General features: G+C 43.1%; 1 protein-coding gene across 10 annotated transcripts in view; it reads right to left on the bottom strand.

The window, feature by feature from the left end:
* LOC140381217 (serine/threonine-protein kinase BRSK2-like) overlaps positions 1 to 15,277 on the bottom strand; it is a 64,100-nt gene that overhangs the window by 8,362 nt on the left and 40,461 nt on the right. For 2 of the 10 annotated variants that reach the window (XM_072465245.1, XM_072465247.1), the window contains exons 11-18: positions 15,003 to 15,100; positions 14,775 to 14,928; positions 12,052 to 12,111; positions 7,208 to 7,268; positions 3,939 to 4,599; positions 3,053 to 3,101; positions 2,048 to 2,171; positions 292 to 472 (exon numbers count right to left, since the gene is read on the bottom strand). In XM_072465245.1, the coding sequence (XP_072321346.1) occupies positions 292 to 472; positions 2,048 to 2,171; positions 3,053 to 3,101; positions 3,939 to 4,599; positions 7,208 to 7,268; positions 12,052 to 12,111; positions 14,775 to 14,928; positions 15,003 to 15,100 (1,388 nt within the window). The remainder of the gene's footprint in view (positions 1 to 291; positions 473 to 2,047; positions 2,172 to 3,052; positions 3,102 to 3,938; positions 4,600 to 7,207; positions 7,269 to 12,051; positions 12,112 to 14,774; positions 14,929 to 15,002; positions 15,101 to 15,277) is intronic. The other 8 variants (XM_072465246.1, XM_072465248.1, XM_072465250.1 and 5 more) reach the window with 6 other exon arrangements.

Below are 15,277 nucleotides of genomic sequence, written 5' to 3'. Positions count from 1 at the left end.
ATTATATTATAATATTATATATTTTTTATATTTTTCCAGAAGTGTTAAATTCTTTGAATGACTTTTTGTACAAATAGTACAAATAAACTTGCCTTGACTACATCCAATATCAAACACATCCTATTGAGGATCTAAGCTGAATATTCACTGTAATGACCAACATACAACCCTTTGAAGTTTGGACAATCCTGGCTCAGATGTAATATAATCGCCACATAAAGAAAAAGAGCTTTTTTAATGAGGCATATATTCAGTCAAATAGAATTTTCCTCCCAGGGCCCATGTCCTCACCTGACAGGAGCGTGAAGGTGACGGAGTAGATGCCGTTCTCTTTGGTGGCCCCTGAGCTCTCGCTGTAGGTGATGTCCACCTGAAACTTGACCGGTTTCTGGAACACGGTGGGTCCAGCCGCAGACTTGTACTCGGCTCTGAAGCTGGTCTGAGAAATCACACTGTGGCTCAGGCTGGGAATCTGCAGAGGGAAACAGAACCAACATCAGACCGACATCAGACCGACATCAGACCGACATCTGACCGACATCTGACCGACATCAGACCGACATCAGACCGACATCAGACCGACATCTGACCGACATCTGACCGACATCTGGCCGACATCTGGCCGACATCTGGCCGACATCTGGCCGACATCTGGCCGACATCAGACCGACATCAGACCGACATCTGACCGACATCTGGCCGACATCTGGCCGACATCTGGCCGACATCTGGCCGACATCTGGCCGACATCTGGCCGACATCTGACCGACATCTGGCCGACATCTGACCGACATCAGACCGACATCTGACCGACATCTGACCGACATCAGACCGACATCTGACCGACATCTGGCCGACATCTGGCCGACATCTGACCGACATCTGGCCGACATCTGGCCGACATCTGGCCGACATCTGGCCGACATCTGACCGACATCTGACCGACATCTGACCGACATCAGAACGACATCTGGCCGACATCAGATCGACATCTGGCCGACATCTGGCCGACATCTGGCCGACATCAGAACGACATCTGGCCGACATCAGATCGACATCTGGCCGACATCTGGCCGACATCTGGCCGACATCTGACCGACATCTGACCGACATCAGACCGACATCTGACCGACATCTGACCGACATCAGACCGACATCTGACCGACATCTGGCCGACATCTGGCCGACATCTGGCCGACATCTGGCCGACATCTGGCCGACGTCTGACCGACGTCTGACCGACGTCTGACCGACATCAGAACGACATCTGGCCGACATCAGATCGACATCTGGCCGACATCTGGCCGACATCAGAACGACATCTGGCCGACATCAGATCGACATCTGGCCGACATCTGGCCGACATCTGACCGACATCTGGCCGACATCTGGCCGACATCCGGCCGACATCCGATCAACATCCGACCAACATCCGACAAACATCCGACCAACACTCAGACCAACACTCAGACCAACACTCAGACCAACACTCAGACCAACACTCAGACCAACACTCAGACCAACACTCAGACCAACACTCAGACCAACACTCAGACCAACACTCAGACCAACACTCAGACCAACACTCAGACCAACACTCAGACCAACACTCAGACCAACACTCAGACCAACACTCAGACCAACACTCAGACCAACACTCAGACCAACACTCAGACCAACACTCAGACCAACACTCAGACCAACACTCAGACCAACACTCAGACCAACACTCAGACCAACATCCAAACATTCAAGTTAGTGCTTCGCTTGTTGATTCTGCAGAAATCCGAACTCTTTCTACAAAATTCTAGTTATGTTATGTCAAGTTATGCCTGAAACTCATCTTTAAAACAAAAGTTCACTGTAGGTTTTGTGCAGTTTTAATGTTAAAATAGGAAGTCCAACAGCTCCAACTCACACACAGAAACGTCAGAAGAAACGACTTATCAACACTGTGACCTTCTGAAACATTGTTGAAACAAATGTTCTACACTGTTAACAGTATGATGAATCTGCAAGGTCAAATGTGGACATATTCAGCAGTTACCGATAGAAACGCGTGCACGATGTCGGCCTTGATGGAGCTCAGAGGCTTGTCCTTGATCACCACAAAGATCTGCTCCTCCTTCTCCATGTTTATGAAGTTACCGAACCACGACTTCTTTGCCAACCTACACAAAACACACAAGGTTAGCTGCAGTTCAAGCATCACAACAGGAAGTGAGAGGCACATTATGTTTGTCATGTCTCATTCTTTCATTTTTTGACCCTCTGTCAAAAAGGCAGAATTAGCCGTGTTTCCTCATAATACAATACCTCATTAGTTCTTATTTTCCATGTAATGTCACGTTAAAAAGTCGCACCTGACGTCAGCAGAAGGTAGCTGTGTTTCTGATTATTACTTTTCTTTGATCCATGACAGTGATAAATACATTTTTTACGAGAAAACAAATGTACAAAATGACATTAAACTTGGCCGCCTTCATGGAGAGAAGCAAAGATACGGCTTAGATCTGTTTACAAGGTGTTTAATCCGTAAAAACACCTGTGATGAAATAAGTGCAGATCATACTCGTACAAACCTTCGTAAATTGTGACAAATGTGTGTTATTTGGTAGTTTGCGATGCGATGCGTTGGTTTAGGGAATCGCACAGGTGTCGCAGTGTCGTTGGTTCGATTCCCGACTTCGACTGTTGGCGAACGTCTCTCCTCATTTCACACAATCGTTGTCTTATTTATTATACCCCTCGGGGCAGAAAAAACGATAATATTGGTCTGCACCGTCTACCAACGCTGTGTTTTTCTTTTGCCGCCTCATTAAAATGATTGATATAGAGGGTTTACATAAGTACCAAGCAACACGTCACACCAGGAAAGGCCAACATTTTAACACGAGTTCTTTGCGTTTACGGCGGCGGGCCACGTCATCCGTGTTTATCAAATCTACCGCACGAACACGACCTATTTGTGGGTTTTGTGGATTCATCTCTACGGCAACGGTCGACATTCGTTAAACCCATGGATATCTATATCTGAAGACGCTCTACTTACTCTGGGGACGAGTCCGGGGTCAGGCTGGACATGTCCTCCTGCGTGGGAACTGCACACAGACACACAACCATCACACAACAACATCTGCACAACGGTAAAACACACAACCGCGGTGAAGTCCTCTGCCGTCACATAATACCTCATTAGCCGCTCTGGCATCACTTGCATTTACTTAATTAGCTATGTTAGAAGCAGAACATTTTCGCCGTGAGGCTTAAGAGACTGGCTTTGCATTCGCCGCTCACAGTTCAAAAGCTAATTATTCATTAAGAAGTCATTAGCATGCATTATGAAGCGAGTGTGGGGAAGATAACCTGGTTACAGAGCCCTGAGGGTCAAACATTTTACACATTAGCCTCACTGTCCCAGGTTTGGAGCAGAGACAATTATCCAAGCGTTAACACAAAAGAAAATGTTGACTTTAAATCGATACTACACTGTGTTTCCAATTTGTTTTATGTTAATTAAAAGCAAGTCGATTAACATTTAAAACTGGGTTGAATCAACATAAAAAACATTGATGGAAAAACTATGAAATAATAATAGAAACTAGAAAAAGGTTCAAATGCTATATTTTGTTATTGGTTATTGTTAAGGTTAAAGTTAAAGTGCAGTGTTTTCTCGTGCATTTTTCTTTTTTTTATATTCTCTATTTAAATAAAATGTTACTTTCTGTAACAAGTGTTCCCACAGAAACTGCACCTTCAACATGGACTCATCTACAAGGCTCTGAAACTAAAAGAACTGATTCGAACAGGTGAGTTTCAGTACTGAACAATACTGAAAGGTTTGGAAACGGGATCTTAAGTTTGTAACAGTTTCTCGTACTTGTCCAAACTGTGTCTTGGCTGAGAACACCTGAGTTTTTAACCGGTTTAAGTCTTACCCTGCATTTTCCTGCGGTGGAACCTCGGCGACCCCAGGAAGCTGTTCTTGATGGAGTTGAGCCGCGTCCTCCAGGGCAGTCCTCCGATTGAGGGCGACGGCGGTGGCGTGGGGCTGGGCGTGCCGGTCGGGCTGTCCTTGGGCGTGTGCACCGGGGTCCCTTTGGGCGTGGGGAGGGGGCTGCCGCGCGGAGACACCTGTGGGGGCGCAGCAGCACATTTGCCGTTGCTGTCGGCGTGGAGGTGTTGATGTCTGCGACGCGGCGACATGGGCGCGGCGATGGCCGACAGCGGGATGGAGAGCTTGGGGGGCACGGTGAGCGGCGGGTGGCGTCGGACCCTGGGGCTGTTCAGGGTTTGCGGCGTTGGGCAGGGCGTGAGCGTTTGGCAGGGCGTGGACGGCTCAGATTTGTGTGCGGAGGGGTTGGGTACAGAGCTGGGCAGTGGGTTGGAGCGGGTGGTCTGGAGGGGCTTCTCGGAGGGGCGGGGCTTAGCGGGGAGCGTCTGGGTGCGAGGGTGCATGAGTGGCGAGCCCATGGGCGCTCGCAGGCCGACGCCGTTCAGCCGCAGCTCGCATGACAGGGGCGACAGGGGCGAGACGGGCGAGTTCGGGGAGTGGCACAGGTTCGGGGATTGGGGCGGGACGAAGAAGCGTCGGTGCGGCTGCGATTGGTCGCGCAGCGTCGACCAATGGGGGGAGGGCGGGGTAAGCGGGAAGTGACAAAAAAGAACGGGAAACACACAGAGGCACAGAGAGGCAGAGGTGGAGCGGGTGGAGGTGACGTGAGGTGCAAGAAAGAAAGAAAGGAAAGACATGCCGTTAGCCAGTTGACAGCCAATCAGCACGCAGCAGTGGAGCCGCCGCCAGCCAGTCAGCGCGCAGCAGTGAGGCAGTGAAGCAGAGAAAGGGATGCACCAAGGAAAGGCAGATGTTGTGCACTGTCCCTTTAAATCTACATTCTAAAGGCGGTACAGTGCCATACGTTAGCTCTGATGCTTTATCAACGGAGGAGTTAGCATTAGCGTTAGCCTCCAAACATGTCAAACTACATTGTTTAGTTTCATTTGACTAGCAATTAGCAATTTTTAATATATATATGTATATATATATATATTTTTTTTTTTATTGTATTTCTCCAACATTATTCTGAGTACCAAAAACAACACAATGATTAATGATCATTAATTGCTTTTGCCACAATCTACATTTTACATCACTTGAGTCCCATGGATTTATGCTTTTGTTGACATTTTATTTATGTTTTGTTAGAAAGATTCTGTTCTAATTTCATGTGGAAATTTTGCATTTTGATTTGATTTTGAACATTAGACTGAAATACGAACTAAAGCTCAGTATTAGAAAATATATTGACACAAATGCAATCCTTTGGTGTATTTTTAACACACGCATTTACAAAACCAAGACTAATCAAGGCAAACTTGACTAACGGTTGAGAGAATAAAAATATCAATCACATGACTTTTCTGGCCTTGTTGGTGCATCCCTCGTTCAACAGTGTGTCAGTCTTTGACACAGCTCACACATGCAGCACAAGCACAGGATGAAAAGGCCTCCGTCGTCATAGATACAATCAAACAATGTCAATGACTCCTTCTCATAACAGCAAAACTAACAATATGGAAGTTATGGTTTTTAAAGGTCCTATGTTCCGCTCATTGCAAAATCACCTGTTTTATTTCTTTCTTTGCATGTTTGCAAGTAATAAAGCTGTTGCACAATTTCTGTCTTCAGAGTTTAGCAGTTTTCATTTGTTTAATAATATTTAGATTGTTTTTAACTCTGAGAAAACATGCGTTTTTCTCCATAAAAACATTCCAAATGACAAATGTACCTTCAAATTCTTTTTCGCTGTGAATTTTACACTTTAGAGATTTAGAATTTGAGGGTTTGGAAATAAATGCACCGAAGGGAATCTTTTCATTTTGAATTTTTAAATTGAGAAAAATCCAACAACAATGTGACTGAAATTCAAAGAAAAAATCAGTTCAACAATGTTTTTTCAGGGTTAAAATTCAGAGTAAAGAAAAATCTGACTAGACTATTTATCTTCCATATTTCTGCAATCCTGAAAGAGCTCCTTCATGTTTTTAAAGCTCATGCACCTTCACCAGACCTTTTAAGAACTTTTCAGGCTCTAATTGTCTTTAATAAGCAGAATTTTAGCCTTATTTAGCTGCTTTGCTCTTAGGAATCATAATTAAAAGCCCAAATGATGAATAATAGGACCTTTAAAGCCTGGGATCGGTTAAATCAGCTGTATGAGAATATGCTGTGAATGAACATCAATATCATGTGTGTCAAGTTTGATGAAGCTGCTCTTCATCTCACGTTTGAATACACAATCAGGCTTTAAACTGCACAAGTCAAAGTAACTTGCATCCTTTTTTTACATTCACACAATCTTTTTGCTGAAACGTACAGAGATAGAAGTATTAAATTGCGTATGACAGCTTGTTGTTTGGTTTGAGAACACCAGTTTGTGAAGAAAAGCGATTAAAATCTGCTGAAAATGACAGGAAGTGGAGTTTAAAATGTATTGATGACATCACATTAAGGAGACGCGGAATTCATCCAAAAGTTTGGCTAAATTTACGACAAACGCATTTTTCTGACCCTTTTAACATTGATCAAATAAATAGTTTTAATAGATTTGTATTTGTTCAATCACAATTTCTGTAACAGTTTTGGCCCAGTGTAAAACCTGGTTGCTAGGTAACAATTATGGAATTGCCTACGGTGATCAGGAGTAACCTTTTTTTTTTATATATATTCAAAAGAATTGCCAACCTGGGGTAAAAATAATGAATAAATAAACCAAAAATAAAATACAATATTATCTTAATTTTAGTTTAAAAAAATAGTAATCCAAACTGTCAAAAGCAATTTAATAAAAAATAAAAACAATCTAATATTTTTTTAATTTTGTTCTGTTTTTTCCCCTTTTTTATTTGCAAAAATGCCAAATTGATTGAAAATAAAATAAGACATAACATCCTCGACTTTATAGAGTTCAATATTACAACATGAAGCTTAAAGCCTGCCATTTCGGACCATGAAAATGTGACATCTGAACCACAGGGACTGGGAGAAGAGCAAGAGTGGAACTACTGCAGAAATGACGCTGTGCTCTTTCGCACTGATCAAACCTGGCTGAACTGAGGGCCGACTGGGGGGACTCGGGGGTAAAGCTGTGAAACCTGCAGAGAGAGGAGTGCAGCGCCCCCGTGTGGTGAGCGGAGTGTGGCTTACCCTGGGGCTGCTCAGAGGACTGGTGGACAGGTTGGACGACGCTCCGCTGATGGACCGGGACCTGCGCAGACAGAGCACGAGCGGCATTTAAACACCAGGTATCAAAGTTTACACTGCAAACAGGAGTTAAAATGACCAGAATTTACCGCACAACTGCACCAGATTTCAGTTACGTTCAGTGGTGGACAGTAAAATGTTCAGGTGTCTGTACTTTACTTACATTTTAGAGTACAATAAGAGCTCCGTCTAAAAGATCCGAGGGCTTCATTTTAGAACGATCATGGTTTAAGGGGACAGAGTAGAGCTGAACGAGCCTGAACACAAACTGAAGGAGCTGAACACGAGCCTGAACACAAACTGAAGGAGCTGAACACGAGCCTGAACACAAACTGAGAAGGAGCTGAACACGAGCCTGAACACAAACTGAAGGAGCTGAACACGAGCCTGAACACAAACTGAAGGAGCTGAACACGAGCCTGAACACAAACTGAAGGAGCTGAACACGAGCCTGAACACAAACTGAAGGAGCTGAACACGAGCCTGAACACAAACTGAGGAGGAGCTGAACACGAGCCTGAACACAAACTGAAGGAGCTGAACACGAGCCTGAACACAAACTGAGAAGGAGCTGAACACGAGCCTGAACACAAACTGAGAAGGAGCTGAACACGAGCCTGAACACAAACTGAGAAGGAGCTGAACACGAGCCTGAACACAAACTGAAGGAGCTGAACATGAGCCTGAACACAAACTGAAGGAGCTGAACACGAGCCTGAACACAAACTGAGAAGGAGCTGAACACGAGCCTGAACACAAACTGAGAAGGAGCTGAACACGAGCCTGAACACAAACTGAGAAGGAGCTGAACACGAGCCTGAACACAAACTGAGAAGGAGCTGAACACGAGCCTGAACACAAACTGAGAAGGAGCTGAACACGAGCCTGAACACAAACTGAGAAGGAGCTGAACACGAGCCTGAACACAAACTGAGAAGGAGCTGAACACGAGCCTGAACACAAACTGAGAAGGAGCTGAACACGAGCCTGAACACAAACTGAGAAGGAGCTGAACACGAGCCTGAACACAAACTGAGAAGGAGCTGAACACGAGCCTGAACACAAACTGAGAAGGAGCTGAACACGAGCCTGAACACAAACTGAGAAGGAGCTGAACACGAGCCTGAACACAAACTGAGAAGGAGCTGAACACGAGCCTGAACACAAACTGAGAAGGAGCTGAACACGAGCCTGAACACAAACTGAGAAGGAGCTGAACAAACAGTTTTTAGAAGATTTATTAGTCCATTGTGTTTGACTTGTGCGCTAATCACAAATGCTAATCACAAATGCTAAATCAAGGTAATTTATCTGAACAAGACTTTTTTGTAAAGGATGCAAATGAAAAACTGTAATCTAAAAGAGATGTTGTTAATTGAAATCCAATCATAAATACTTCAAGTCAAGCGACCTAGATCTAAAAAAAAAACATTAAAATTCAAGTCATCTTAACATTTTGCAGTGCATGTTGAAGCATTACATCATAATCAGCATTATATTATGACGTTCAGTTACAGCAGAATCGAGGATGAAGTTAAGATGCGGTGATGGAATGGAAGAAACTGGACATTCATACATTTTACATTCAATATTTAGATCCACCAATACAAGATCAGGTTAAAAACAGTCAAAACAATCACACTTCAGGAGATGGGACCGACATCTTCTGACTTTACCTTTCTACAGTTTGAGAACAACTGTCCAAGACCTGTGTGCGCTTTTTAGTCCTGGTTTAGTCCTGTGTTAGACCTTGCCTGACCCGCCAGCCCCGCCCACATTCTGTTCGAATGCGTAAGGGTCTGGAATCCCTCGTCAATCCTCGATTTACCGATCCAAACCCAGTCGGAGGTTTTAACGCGTCACATTGGGATACGGAAGTAGCTTTTCGTGACCCGGCTCGTGACCCGGCTCGTGACCCGGCTCGTGACCCGGCTCGTGACCCGGCTCGTGACCCGGCCCGTGACCCGGCTCGTGACCCGGCCCGTGACCCGGCTCGTGACCCGGCTCGTGACCCGGCCCGTGACCCGGCTCGTGACCCGGCCCGTGACCCGGCCCGTGACCCGGCCCGTGACCCGGCTCGTGACCGAGTGTTTACTTCTGCTCTCGCTTCAGTTTGAACGATGAGGAAAGTCCGCTCTACTCGCCGTGATGAACGTGCGTTAGATGTGTTAGATGCGGTTATACGAAGAAGACATTTTCTGCGTTCGGGGACGGATAACGCGGAACACGCCTTGTTGACATGGGCTACGTAATATCCGGTTAAGCGTGTCGTGTTTTTTGTGTCACTTCTGGGTTTATGTGATTGGTTCAGTCTCTGCTCTAAACTCCGCCCTAGAAACTGAAACGCAGCGGTCGAGCCCCAGAGCCACACGGTTCTGGTAAGTAGTTTGTCAAAACTTGTCGGAAATGGCTGCTCAGGCAAGGTTAGACCTGGTTTAGTCCTGAGTTAGACCTGGTTTAGTCCTGGGTTAGACCTGGTTTAGTCCTGAGTTAGACCTGGTTTAGTCCTGAGTTAGACCTGGTTTAGTCCTGAGTTAGATCTGGTTTAGTCCTGAGTTAGACCTGGTTTAGTCCTGGGTTAGACCTGGTTTAGTCCTGGGTTAGACCTGGTTTAGTCCTGAGTTAGACCTGGTTTAGTCCTGAGTTAGACCTGGTTTAGTCCTGGGTTAGACCTGGTTTAGACCTGGGTTAGACCTGGTTTAGTCCCGAGTTAGACCTGGTTTAGTCCCGAGTTAGACCTGGTTTAGTCCTGAGTTAGACCTGGTTTAGTCCTGGGTTAGACCTGGTTTAGACCTGGGTTAGACCTGGTTTAGTCCCGAGTTAGACCTGGTTTAGTCCTGAGTTAGACCTGGTTTAGTCCTGAGTTAGACCTGGTTTAGTCCCGAGTTAGATCTGGTTTAGTCCCGAGTTAGACCTGGTTTAGTCCCGAGTTAGACCTGGTTTAGTCCTGGGTTAGACCTGGTTTAGTCCCGAGTTAGACCTGGTTTAGTCCTGAGTTAGACCTGGTTTAGTCCTGGGTTAGACCTGGTTTAGACCTGGGTTAGACCTGGTTTAGTCCCGAGTTAGACCTGGTTTAGTCCTGAGTTAGACCTGGTTTAGTCCTGAGTTAGACCTGGTTTAGTCCCGAGTTAGATCTGGTTTAGTCCCGAGTTAGACCTGGTTTAGTCCTGAGTTAGACCTGGTTTAGTCCTGGGTTAGACCTGGTTTAGTCCTGGGTTAGACCTGGTTTAGTCCCGAGTTAGACCTGGTTTAGTCCTGGGTTAGACCTGGTTTAGTCCTGGGTTAGACCTGGTTTGGTCCTGAGTTAGACCCGGTTTAGACCTGGTTTAGTGGCTTGTCTTCCCTCACACCACTGGTCCACTCTTGTAGACTACATAAACTCACTCAGTCCATTCTTCACACTCGGCTCTGCTTCACTCGGCACAATTTGTCATTTCTGTTCCATTAACTTTCCATCTGAATCGCTCTGCTGTGGGCGTTTGTGTCGTCACTCTCAAGTGTAATTACCACAAATACAATCTGGACCAGCGTGAAGTGAAAAATAAAACAGTAAATCATCGTTGAGGATGAGCGTGAGAACTACACAATAAAGTAAAGTGCTTGAGACGTGATTCCAGGGCTTAACTCACACTTTGACTTACAAATAAAGTCCTGCGTGATTCTGTCGTCAAAGGAGGAGCAAAAGAGCTTAAAGTTAACTTAAAATGTGTCTTTTGAATCCCTTTTTATGCCGTTCACAGTGTTAAACATCTTTACTTAGTTTGTCCAGACAATGTGTAGTAAAAAATGCCCTGATGTGATTCATTTGGTCTTTTCTAACTCAGAAAAGATAGAACTGCATTGTTTGAAAGTGAAAGTGTAGGATTCTGTTAACAGATATGAAGAAGCAATAGTTCAAATCAAGCTTTGATTTTACTGACAAAACACTTTTGAAATGTAAAAAAGACTTTTCGGTTCATCAGGTTGAATATCCAATCAGAAAATAGTGTTTGAGCCCAAAAGAGCATCCTCTCTCTGATATGAAGTTATAATCCTCGATATATGGCGGATAATGGCTTCCAGGAAGTGTTGGAAGTGACAAAATGCATGCACTAAAAATAAGTATTCAGAGTGACAGTATTCACAGTACAGTTAATTTACTCAAGTTAAAGAATCACAGAAGTTTAGCGTCAAACTGTACATTTAAATGTATTATTTGCATTATTGTATTAAGGTATTAGTTTATTTGTCAATTTATTTATTTTTTTGAGCATCTGTAAAATGAAAAACATACTTGAAAAAATTCATACACTGCAGAAAACAATACAAAATGGACTTGTTTATAAAGAAGTGGGACGATTTAAAACGTATTATTCCTGCGAACGCTGGTGAAGTATTAATATTGAGATTTTTTATTTAAGTTTGATATTCTAACTTTCTGCTGGTAAATCAACAATTACTGATTTTGGCCATTACAAAAATGAATTTAATTGAATTCTCTGCCATAAATAAATGCACACAAAAATCAGTTGCATTATGTGAAAGTTGATTATATTATAATCCCAGGTTCAGTTGTGATCGTTTGGCGGTTTATACAGCAGAATGAGCACATGTTTCAGCTGTTATACAAGTTACATACAAACTCCGTGTCTATTTGCGGCGTTAGACAGAAAGGTGAGGCCGTGGACATGCTCACGGTCAGAACGACACACAAACAAACACTGACACTAAGCCCACACAGACAATGAGTGCTCCGTTAGGATGAGATGGACATGAACCGGCGCACACTGGCCCACAGGTGGCAGTACCTCTCCTCCTTGCTGCAGTTAGCGTTTGTGATATCCAAGCTTTTACTGAAAACGGATTTGCTAAAAAATAAGACAAAAACGTGAATGAACAGAAACAGAAAAAAGGAAGGAAACAGAGAGAAAGAAATCACAAAGTCAAAGGAGGAATCTACCCAGCATGCAACAGTACCGCAGGATGAGTCAGCTCTACACACACATGCTCATGTCAGGGAAAACAATAGGAACTTGTGCTGGTACGGATCAGGCATGCAAAGAGTTAGTGAAGAGAGCATGCGGCTACAGAGAGCGGATGAGGCGCGTACACAAGCTAGCGCAAATGCTAGCTTTACTGTTATTCATTTTGATTTAAGTTCAGTAGCTCAGGAAATATAGACTCTTTAAAATGTTATGTCATCAAAATATTCAAAATGCCAGAATAATAGAGGCAACTGGAGGCCAAATCAAGTTGTTATGTTTTATGATTAACTGACATTAGATATAAATACTAATGTTTTTATACTAAAGCCATTAGTATTTACTAAATAAGAATTGGTTTCTTAAATAACAAAACAATAAGTGATCATTTTGAAGTAAGTTTTCATTTCTAGAACCTTGCCAGCGCGATGAATTCTCGTGATTTTTGTGACTCTTGAGAATTCATCTTGTTAGGCTCTCACTGATTTGTTCACAGTCTTAACCAGTGTTTTATCGGGCCAATCACATGGCATTTAGAGACTGGAACCAATCACAGAGCAGCATTGTGGTTTGGGCCGAAGTCAAAATATCCCAAACCAAAACAAACATGGCGGCGCTGGCGGCCGTACTTTGGCCTATTTTAGGAAAAATACAGGTTTTCAAAAATCTGCACACAATGACACTTTGTACATTTGAGGATGAGAAAAAGGACCGTGCTTTTCTGAACTCTGGATTTGACACAATTTAGATTTTTCTGCTTCTACGATGAGTGAGACAGGTTACTTTTCTAGTATATGGGATATAAAAAAGACTCCACATGTATTTGAGCTTCAAAAAACTAACATTTTCGGAGAAGGATGTTATAGATCTTGAGGTAAAATGAAAAACTAAAAATCAAAGTTTAAACCTCAAAAATGCTAAACTTGTACAATAATCTAAAAGAAACAAATAACATAAAAGATGTTTAAGCCCGGCTCTGATGTCACTCACATGTGTCTGAGTGATTTTACTTTAACAAAACCATCTTGATTTTTATATATTTTTAAAGATATTTTGTGGTTGATCTCAATCCCAATTTGCCGTTGCCTCATTTTTGAAATCATAATTCTAAAATTAGAATACATTTGTTTACAAACTTTTAAAGGGTCTATTTAGTTTAGTTATTTTATCTGTTACTTAGAACTTATTACAGGCTACACTAAATGAGGACAAAGTTTGGACAGGAGGTCAAAGTGAAGGTAAAGGTCACATAAAGGTCAGATACAACATTATACAACACAATATACAACAACACTGAACTGTTTTCATCTTTAAAGGAGGGAAAGTTAGAATGCACCTTTTACTGACTATTAACATCTATAACTCAAAACATGCAACATGGACACGCTTAATGCCCTACTGTGGAACATTTAAGGCACAGAAATAATTTTATCTTATATCAAACATCATTATTCTTATTATTCTTATTTCCAACACTAAATTCATCCGTCATGCTACAAACTGTAAGTCCAGACCAAACAGGCATGCACTCACTGTTAAAGGGATATATACAGCAGCAATAAAAAGAATGAATAGAAAATAATAATCCCACAAAAAACAGCTAACGCAAAGCTGGGATATCCCTTTAACAATCCAGAATGTGCAACAAACGTGCCATTCTTATGTTCACAGCCTTTTACAAGCAAATTCAACTATATTTGGCCAAAGCAGCAACATTTTTAATATTGTCAATGATCTGTTCAATCTACGGTATCTTTATTTTTTTCCTCTGAACAGAAACGGGCCAGAAAATCTAGAAAGATTTGAAGCCAAAAAACAGTTTTCACTAACAATCCATCTTCAGTTTACTTTAACACATGGCTCCAGTAAAACGAGTCGCCTGTACTTGATTTTAAACCACAAATGAAGAATGTTTAGTCTCTTCTCTCATTCTGACAGAGAAAAAGAAAAAATGCTTTGTTATGGTGCTCAAAAAGCATTTTTATAGACACATATTCGGCATGTTTTGTGTTATTATTGGCCTATAAATTTGTGTCAGCGCTCCATCTACTGGCAGCAGAATGAATTGCCATGGCGAAACAAACAAAAGCTAGCTTGCCCTGACATGCTAATATAAACACACAGTTATAATGAAGGTGATTTGAGTCAGAAATGCTCAGAACAAGTCTGGAGATGATTCAAGGACTTAAAAACAGCACAGAAGACCTCCAGAACGCCGCCTTGGATGTCGCAAATCTGAGAAATTTGAAACTGAGTGTTTTGTGTGGCTCAGATAAGGAGCAGAGAAGAGGAGCTCGTAAAACAGGATACATGAAACAAGTGTGAATGAAGCTAAAAACAACTCCTAATTATGTTTTTGATGAGGAACAATGTTATAACGTGGTTGAAAGGCTAAAAAAGTGCCTAATATGTGTCCATCAAAATAATTTTCCTGAACTTGAATGAATAAAAATCAGTTCCAGGCCCTTTAAATATAAAACTACTTTTGTCATAAAGTTCCCCTATGAGCCTGCGTGACCACGCCCTCAGTCTCATGACATCATCCTCACCTCTGGCCGTGGTTGGCCATGTCGAGCGCCCGCCGGACCGGCACTGGAGACCCGCCCTCGGTCACCGTCAGCACCTCCATGGACTTCCTCTCCGGGCGCCGTTTCCCGTGGCGACTCAGCATCGGCGAGTCCACGCGCTTCCTGGGCGGGTCTGCTGGGGTCACACGGAGGTCAACCAGAGAGTACAACACACACACTGACTAATCGCTTCACGTCAGAGGTTCTTACCGATCTCACTTCTGGGCGGCAGGTTCTGGTCCTCGTGACTCGGGAATCGTTCTTTTCGGTCCAACAGCAGGAAGTAGATCATCTTCTCCTGATTCTCACTAAAACACAAAATACAAGACTTGTCCTGTAAAAAGGACAAATAACTTTTTTTGTGTTATCTTGATTACAATAACTACACAATATTTTGGGGATCCATCAGAAAGGTGCCTGTAAATGTCGTAGTTGAGGTGTAAGTAACATACACAATACACTATACATAAACGGACTGTATATTT

This window comes from Eucyclogobius newberryi, unplaced genomic scaffold (assembly GCF_026437365.1).
Source record: "Eucyclogobius newberryi isolate DKJ021-1_F unplaced genomic scaffold, fEucNew1.0.hap1 SCAF_5, whole genome shotgun sequence".
Classification (NCBI taxonomy): Eukaryota; Metazoa; Chordata; class Actinopteri; order Gobiiformes; family Gobiidae; genus Eucyclogobius; species Eucyclogobius newberryi.
Note: the sequence above shows the minus strand (reverse complement) of the source record. Positions and strands in the feature narration are given on the sequence as shown.